The sequence below is a fragment of the Mandrillus leucophaeus genome, unplaced genomic scaffold (genome assembly GCF_000951045.1).
Source record: "Mandrillus leucophaeus isolate KB7577 unplaced genomic scaffold, Mleu.le_1.0 Scaffold457, whole genome shotgun sequence".
In the NCBI taxonomy this organism is placed as follows: domain Eukaryota; kingdom Metazoa; phylum Chordata; class Mammalia; order Primates; family Cercopithecidae; genus Mandrillus; species Mandrillus leucophaeus.
In genome coordinates this window covers 134,548-143,745 of record NW_012104887.1, presented here as the reverse complement: position 1 = coordinate 143,745, position 9,198 = coordinate 134,548, and the positions used below count along the sequence as shown (strand labels likewise).

The 9,198-nt window shown below is 45.1% G+C and overlaps 1 protein-coding gene across 1 annotated transcript; it reads right to left on the bottom strand.

Moving 5' to 3' along the window:
• Positions 1-291: 291 nt before the first annotated feature.
• On the bottom strand, positions 292-7,533 carry LOC105549782 (myomegalin-like). Its single transcript, XM_011994428.1, has 4 exons — positions 7,270-7,533; positions 3,259-3,480; positions 1,812-1,946; positions 292-507 (listed from the first exon to the last, which is right to left on the bottom strand). The coding sequence occupies exons 1-4, from the start codon at positions 7,442-7,444 to the stop codon at positions 431-433; spliced, it is 609 nt and encodes a 202-aa protein (XP_011849818.1). The 5' UTR covers positions 7,445-7,533; the 3' UTR covers positions 292-430.
• Between the last annotated feature and the right edge of the window lie 1,665 nt (positions 7,534-9,198).

The following is a 9,198-nucleotide window of genomic DNA, read 5'->3' as shown; positions in this document are numbered from 1 at the left end:
ATTTTAAAACATTCAAATTTTATCCTACAATCTTTTCACATATGACAGTTTTTCTGTTCTTTCTAAGCATGTAATGGAAGTCAAGGAATTCTACATCCTCACGATCTATTAATATTTCTTACCTTCCCACAGCAGTGAAATTCTCATTCTAGTCTTCTGAAACAGAGATAGCTAATAAAGAAAACTCATTTCTCCTTTAAACTTTTCCACGAATTTCAGGCCATTCTGGTTTTATTCTTTTCTACACAAAGTTTACTCTTTATAGGTGTTCAATAAATAAATATGAACACTAATTTAAAAAATAATTTATTAATTTGATCTCTTCATTTAAAGATAATATCCAATGCCTCCAAGTTCCCACCCAAGAATTCTGTTGGACAGGGCTGGAAAAGTTCTGGAGAACATTCTTCTAGACCCTCTAGGCATCACGTCACAGGATATCCTCGCCACAGCTGGAAGAGTGACTCTGAGTATATGAACGAGGGGCTACAGTGGACTGTGCAGTACCTAGGGAGGGAGAGACAGGGTTGCAATGAAGTCTGGAGGGATTAGGGAATTCACTGATTGTACCAAACAAAAACTTATATTTCTTCTCTCCTATTCCATACCCAGGTGAAAGTGGGAAAGACAGGAAGAGAGACACCAAGCTGTTTTCTAGTTGACAGCTAGTGACTCTCTGATTATCTGCAAAGATTGGGAAAGGAACTTAAACATGACATGTAGATTTTCCAGAACTATTTACTCCTGGAGCCAGGAGTCCGTGAACATGTAGGTGGGATCTTGTAAGAAGCAGCCTTATCTAGATTGGGAATAAGCTATGATAGTTTTAAGCTGTGTGGGTCTGGTCAATTTTTGTGCTGCCTACTTCTCTTTGCTTCTATGACTGGGCATTGCTGCAGAAAGGAAGAAATATGGAAGTGACTTCAGCTTTGATTTTTTTCCTTCTGGAAGCCTGAAAACTCCAGTTTTCTTCCCTGAGCCCTTTTCCTGTTGCAGAACTAGGGTGTGGACTACAGGTCCTACCCATGGAAGATGGAGGTAGATACTTCACAGGGAATAAAAACAACCCAGACAAGTCGCATCTTTAGGTAACAGATACTTTCAAAGATGTACTTTCCTGCACCCATTAAAATTTTAGTCTCAGCCAATCAGAAAACCTGGTGTCCTCATGCACTGGGGATAACAGTGCAGTATGGCTCAGGCTCAGGTTTTGCTGGGCACACCACAGTAGGCCACACACTCTCACATGCAATGGCTTCAGGTATGGACCAGGGTCTTTCCCCCTAACTGGCTTTGGTTATGATGTTGTAGGTCATCATTCTTCTGGCCTTAATATGAGAGAAGAAGGGGTATAGAATAATTGGTCTCCAAGTGAGAGCATCCAGGGTGAAGAGTGTGGGAATAAGGGTCGTTAGCACAAGAGAAGAGGCAGGTGATATCCAAGGCATGTAGTAATGGCATAAAGGTGGAATGTTGCTCTCATTCTGCTGAAGTGGGCACCATGGAAACCTTGGTGCTACCAGTTGCCAGTCAGGCCACAAGTCCAAGAACAGCACCAGGCAGTATAAGGACATATAAGAATGACATCACTTCAGATAGTCCTGAGAATGAGACCTAGCCCTGTTTGGGGCAAACCACTCGCTGGGAGCAATAGTACCCTTCCTGCTTCCCTATCTGGGCTGATTGTAAGGAACAAGTGAAATCATGCACACCAATGTGCTTTACACCTGTAACACTCTGCCCCAAGAAGCTATATGCCCTTTTGAGACTCCCTAGATGTGGACAGAAACATAAACTTTCTGCCTTTCTACCTTTTCCTTGGTCACCATTGCTGAGCACATGCTCCAGCCTCTCCCTCAGGCGGTCATTGAGGCTGACAGACTCCTCCAGGCGCTGGCGCAGTTTCTGGATCTCAGCAAGATTCTTTTCCAGCAGGTCAGCCGGTACTGCAAACCACCAAGACATAGGAGAGGTAGGAGGTGGGGAAGCCTGATCATCCCTGGGCAGCTGTGGGGCCTGCCTGGCATCTGTCTGCAAGATCTCTACCTATCTCTATCCTTCCGTCAGCTTCTTCCTCTCTCCTTGGCATTTAGGAAGCACCAGGCAACTTTAGTTAAAGCTCCTGGGCTTTCAACCACAAGGTGGCCCCTGTGAGGAAACACCACAGGCCTCCTCCCAGACAGAGATCACCAAGTACATCTAAGGGAGATGGACACGGGGTGAGAAACTACTAAAGGCCTCTAGGCAGAACTGGCCTAGTAATGGGAAAGGCTGTCTACCTCCTGGGCATGGATAACAATCCAGAGAATCTCCCTCTCCATCTCATCCCTCTCCCCCATGATGATCCCAACTCAACAGCCTTTGAGATTCACTCACTTACAGAGAGAAAGACCAAGGTAAGTGCATATGAAATTAAACCAGGCTGTGAATAATGAGTAATAGTGAATGTTCTCCTTTAACCAGCTTTGGCAAAAAAGGAACATGAAAGAGCCTGGGGAGGTGTCAGGATCTGCAGGGGGAACAGGAGAGAAGGGAACAATCTCCAAGGAAGGAAAAAGATGCACAGAGGGAGGAGGCTGAGAATAGGCTTTACCCACTGGGAGATTTTGCGTAGGGTCAGGTTTTTCTCTGAGAATTTAAAATGTCATATTGTTGTATTACCCGGGACACAGAAATGGAGCTACTTCAAGCCATTCCTCTAAATAGCTGCACTCCTAGCTGCTGGGTGCCAGGATGCTTGGCTCCAAATCCAAAAGCAATGTTTATGGGGGCAGGATTGGCTCGTGGTTGTATGCATGGTGTGTGTCAAAGAGTGGAAAGAGTGTGTAGGGGTGGGTGACTCTGTAGAAACAGTTTTCCATCCTACAGTAGCTCTTGACCTAAGGAAGACCTTCCCCATGGAATCTGAGCTTAGCATTCCAGGGCAGTCTTAATCTAGGCTTAAGAAGGTTGCAGTACAGAGAGAAGCCAGCATTTAAATGTGAGGTAACTTATCCTCCTTGTAGAGCACCTCAGAATGTCCCTGACTTCTCCTACTCTCCTGCCCAGAGTGAGTTCCTAGGTAGGATGACTAGGAGAAGGCACTTACAAAGAACCAGCACTGAGCTGGTTCTCACTGTCTGGCTTATCCACATATTGTCCCATCATTTTTTATGAGCCAAGTTCTAACAGAGGAATCAAAAAATCCTCTGGCCAGGAAAGGAATGTGTCATTCCTATCAATGCGCTCGATTTCACCAAGTGCACCTTTGTGTTTTACCAGAGGTTTCGGAGTTGGGCTGGTACAAACAGGAGAAGGAGGCTAGGTCTCCAGATGCATTCATTTTTTGAGGCCTCATCTCTTCCCATGGGCCACTGCTACCGTGTTCTAGTGTCCTGCTCAGCTGGCCAGGGCCGCTCGAAGGATGGAAGGGCTGAGCAGACCTGGCTCCTTGGTTGCTGGGCAAAGCAGCTGAATCAGCAGAAGTGGCAGCGCTGGCATCTGTCCAGAAAGGAATGTGAGTGAGAAACCAACAGGGAAGTCATAAATGAGTGTTTTAAAGGTAATTATAGTGAGTTGAATAGTGTCCTCCAAAAATTCATTCAGTGAATGAATTCATTCAGTTCACTTGGAACTTCAGAATGTGATCTTATTTGTAAATGGGGTTTCTGCAGATGTAATAAGCTAAGATGAGATGATACTGAATTGGGGGTATGTCTTAAATCCAACATGACTGATGTCCCTATGAGAAGAGAGGAGACACAGAGATAAAGAGACACACAGAGAGGAAGACCATGTAACAACAGAGGCAGAGATTGGGGTGATGTGTCTACAAGCCAGGGGAACACCCCCAGAAACCATCAGAAGCTAGGAAGAGGCAAGGAAGAATCCTTCCCTGGAGCCTTCGGAGGGAGCATGGCCCTGCTGACTTCCTGATTTCAGACGTTTTCACCTCCAGAACTGTGAAAGAATACATTTCTGTTTGAAGACGCCCAGTTTGTGTTTCTTTGTGTTGGAAGCCCTCGAAAACTAATAAAGCAATCCATGCAATGAAGGCTAAGGCAGATGTCATCAGATTCATTTTCCAAGGACTCCCCATTTCACTCTAAAGTCACTGGTATTTCTCAGCCTATGACATAAGCAGTAGTGGTTAGATGTGATATCTGAGCAACACAGCACACACAGGAAAAATATGGGGCCCCTCTCCTAGCTCCTTTTATGATTCCCAATGCTGGAAAGATCCTGGGGAGGTACTTCAGAAATGTTTCTTCTAATAGCAGGACTCACACCCAGTCCTAGGAGTTCAGACAGTGAGGGGTGAAGCATTTTGCTGGTCTGTAAACAGGTGACTATTTATTCAACATTCTATGCCCTTGCCAGAAACACACCAGCTACTCCTTCCTGGGATTGTTTTACATTGAGGCTATTGGAGGAGGAGGGGAAAATGGTCTCCACTTCTGGACAATGTGCAGAGAACCGAGACAGTGTTGCTTCCACTCCTAGTGGTTCTCGTTCTGGCCTCGGCTGACTCTGGACCTGCAGTGAAGCTGAGCGGGTGTCTAAGGCAAGTGGTGATTTGGATTCTACCTAGAATGGCTTTTGACACTGCAAAAATAATTCTTATGTACAGCTCACATTGTCTGGCTCCTGTCCAAAGAATAGCTAGTGTACTGTTGCATAGGGGATTGTAGAATCAGAAAACACATGGCATCTTACAGCTCAATGATGCCATGACAACATGGCCAGATCCTCTGGGCCCTTCATTACTGTCTCCCTTTAAGAGAAAAAACCCAGCTGGGGTGGCAGGGCCATAATTCAGAGAAAAGTTTGAGTCTTTCCCCTTTCAAGGATTATTATCAAGGGCTAAAGAATAGACAAGTTTCTCCTCTGAGCAGGTGGGAGTGAGGTTTCTGTTTGCCCTCAAAACATCATGTTCTTTTAGGAACTGTATATTTAAATCAGTATCCAGTAGGTCTGTCCTTCTCCAGTTGATAAAATATCAGATACTAATTAGAATCACTCTGAAATAAAGAGTAAGGACAACTATGTTAAGTCTTTAATACAATGCCTGACTTAAAGTAGGAACTCAATCAAAATGTGATTCCCACCCCCTTTCAAACCTCCTTTATCTCAGAAAATCAGTTTACTCTCAACCATGGCCATAGGAAGTTCTAAGTTTTATCAGTAACAGTGATCAGTGTTTTAACATTCCCTGGCCATACCACATGGGGAACATGCCCTACACTGCAGATGGAAAGCAACAGAGACTAGACTTTTGTGAGGGAAATTTAGCCTCACAGTGTAGTTGTCATGCCAGTGCACTACAGGTTGACTGTTCTAGAAATTCTGATTCAAAAAGCAAAGAGGAAGTGGTGATAAACAGTTGCCCCTCTGAAAGGACAGTGACTTCCAATGGGAAAGAGAAGGGCTTCGGTCTCCCTCAGGAAAGATATTCGCAGCAAAAAGTAAGGCTAGTGCTCTCCAGATGCATCACTCCAGAGGCCACACCTCACTGCAGGCAGTGGCAGGGATTGCAGGTAAGGGAAACATGGGCTTGCCCTTCTGCCATCTCTCGGGGCAGTGCTGAGGTTGAAACAAGTGCCTCTGGGCAACTGAATCAAGGATGCACGTAAAAGTCCCGTTGGCCCCTTGAAATAGGTGATGTGCACATCAGGGGCAGCTCATCTATTTACAAATGGTTAGATAGAAGTGTAATATGTATAAGGTCTTGTCCCATCTTCAGAGGGCTTAACTCTGTGCTGGGTACACAGAGCAGAAAAAGTGGAATGAGAAAAACACTGGCTCCAGAAGCCTAGCAAAAGAGGTGCTGAGGAGTGAGCACCCTCCGTATGCAGCCCCTGACTTCTCAGGCTGCAGAGTGAAATACTCAGAACCTGAGCTTTGAGTCAGGTAGACTCAAAGTGTATGTTACCCCAAGCTGCTTTGTCTTCAGTAAGTTCCTCAACTTTGCTGAGCCTCAGTGTCCTCCACTAGAAAAGCTGAACACCACTACCTACTTGAGGGGATCACTGTGTCAATTAAATGAGGCAATATATGTATAGTGGTCAATAATGTGAGCATAATAGGTGCTCAATCAATGAGAAGTTCTTGTCTTTCTTTGGCTGCTATAATCTTAGAGGAAACATTTTGCTGCTTTGCTCCTCATTGTGAAATGAGAAACGGGAGTAGTACCAGATCAAAACCCATTACGGGCTGGGCATGGTGGCTCATGCACTTTGGGAGGCTGAGGCAGTTGGATCACCTGAGGTCAGGAGTTCGAGACCAGCCTGGCCAACATGGTCAAACCCTGTCTCTACTAAAAATATAAAAATTAACCGAGCGTGGTATCAAGCACCTGTAATCCCAGCTAGTTGGGAGGCTGAGGCTGGAGAATCACTTGAACGCAGGAGGCAGAGGTTGCAGTGAGCTGAGATCGCACCACTGCACTCTAGCCTGGGCGACAACAGCAAAACTCCATCTCAAAAACAATAACAACAACAACAAAAAACCATTATAGCTCATTCATTACCTAAAATAGCCACTTTAGAAAAAAACATCAGCTACAGCCAGGGACTAAAAATAATTTCCTGGTATTGTCCACATTAGGATTTGATTCATACTGGCCTAAAACTTCAAACACTTTTCTCAGGAGGAAAATTAAAGAGAAAACTGAGCAGGAGAAAAAAACTTAATCTCTTCTTCCCATCTCTACAAGGCTACCCCAAGGACCCTCTCAGGGAAATTCTCAGGAGGGACATGCTATGCTGGTTGGTGATATACTCAGCTTGAACCTCACAGAATGTCCCCGTTTACTGATGGTTTAGAGGGTGTTATAGCAAACTTATTAGGATGATGGATGGGGTCTGTAAATTCACAAATGATAAAGGTGATTTTAGTGGTGAACAAAAAGTAGGAACTGTGGCTGTTTACCCCAGGGATTCCAGGATCAGGTGCACAATGTTAGCAACACTCATGTCCCTAGTTTGAAAGATGACATAATTGTGTGTAGTGAAGAGGAACTATTTGCCCCCTTTCTCCCCTTCCCAACTCATGCCCCCCAAGTCCAACACCATGTATGTGTCAGAGAGGATCTAGTGACTGATGACATGTGAGACTGGGAATGGAGAAAAGCTATCAGAAACCTTTGGGGCTTATGCTGAGCACTGAGTCCCATAGCTATGTCTGACTAGGTGCATCACGGTGGATCTATAGGGCCCAGCTGCAAAGATGCCACCTCTTGGCCTAGACAATGTGTGAGCACCGAAAAACTGGAACCATGTGGGTACTCACTGACTACAGTCACTGAAGGACGCACTTCCTGCTTGTCAAGCTGTGGAGACGTGCTGCTCAGGGAGTGATGTGGGGCAGACCGGGTGTGGTTGTTGCACCAGATCTGGGGCTGAGTCTGGGACTGGGCATCCCGCTTGGTCTCTAGGTCTTCTGTCACTTTACTCATATTATGCATCTTCCTCAAGATACTAGTGGGGTAAGAAGGAAGAAAAAATAAAGGCCACCTAATGCCACAGCTGTACTAATCTGGAGGCTCACAGGAGAAGTAAAGGGGAGGTCAAGAGGATCATTCCTTCAGAGGAGACGCCAAACAATTCATCTCTGTTTAGGGATAGAGTATGGAGGGAAGGCAGGGGGCAGGGAGAGCAGCAGTTGTCTGGTGCATTGGCTACAAACATCCTGAGGAAAAGAGAAGCCTTAACGGGCCCTTTAAATAACACTCATGCTTCCTTCACAAGACACCCAGAGACCCATAAGAGTTCAACTCCAGGTATGGGCATGGTGGCGCATGCCTGCAATCCCAGCAATCTGGGAGGCCAAGGCAGGAGAATTGCTTGAGCCCAGGAATTCAAGACCAAATTGAGAAACATAGTAGAGACCCTCTCTCTACAAAAAATAAAAATAAAAAATGAGCTGGGTGTAGTGGTGTGCACCTGTAGTCCCAGCTACTCAGGAGGCTGAGGAGGATCACTTGAGCCCAGGAAGTCAAGGATGCAGTGAGCAGTGATCGTGCCACTGCATTCCAGCCTGAGCAACAGAGCAAGACCTCATCTCAAAAATAAATTTTAAAAAATGTAAAAAGAAAAAAAAAGTTCAACTCACTCTGTGAACATAGTTTTTTAAATAGTATTTGCCGTAGGCCGTTTAAAACAGATTCCCCGGGCAATGTAACCTCACTGCTGTCTTGCAGTTTCTAGATCTCCTTCCCTAAGTATAGAGACACAGTATAAACTTTTGTTTGCAAGGAAAATTTGTAGCTGTTTAACATCTTCCAGCACTCCTTGGGTCACCCTTGAAGAAATCAGATATAATCTTACTCTGGTCTTTAAATAAGGGAAATCCCTGGAGGTTCAGAAGACTCCTAAGACCCAGATAGGTTAGAGCAGCTCTATATTACTAAACTGGTGAATTAATTGGTGAAAATAAAAGAATAATACATTTTTTAGAAATTTTTAAAAGTGAGACTGCCTTATCACTAAGGATACATAATGGTTTAATGAATAAATAAGCTATTTTTTTTTTACTGGCCGTGTATGCTACTATTTCTTTGAGCTTCTGGCTCTTGCTTCTGGATCCTTCACCAGATTACATCTTCGATAGTCCCTGAAAATTTGGAGTTACCTGAGAGTCGAAGGCACCTGTCCTACTTGATTCTTCTTAGTTGTACAGTCATCTGAGAACAAAATTCAAAAGGACCAGTCATGCTTTAAGTGGGTCTCATTTCCCAGACTGCAGACAAACACGGAGTTCTATCTGGGACCAGAGACCTAACTACCTGATGCTTGCCTTGATTCCAGGATACTCTGAATTTTCCCAGATCTTGGGTTGAGTCTTTAGAGAGCTTGCCTGGCAGGCTTTCCTGAGCCCACCAAGAAGGTCATCATCTCTACTTGCTTTGCCCTGAGTCACAGCAAAAAGCTAAAAATGTCTTTATTCCCACAGATCATGGGACACGTATCCAGCTGCCCTCTGGACCACTCCAGTCAAAGCCTCCAAGTCCTGGCACAAGGCCAGCACCCAAACGCCTGGCTGTGTGTTCCACCATAGATTTCATGCAGAACCTTCTCCCTTCTCCAAGATGATAGACATCCCTGTCCCACCTGCCATGAGGAGACAGCACAGTGAACTCGCCTTCTGCTACTATGTGCCCTTGGGTCCTCAGGGAGAAATTTCATGTAAAAGGCTCCTGAAACAGCTAATTATCTCAAC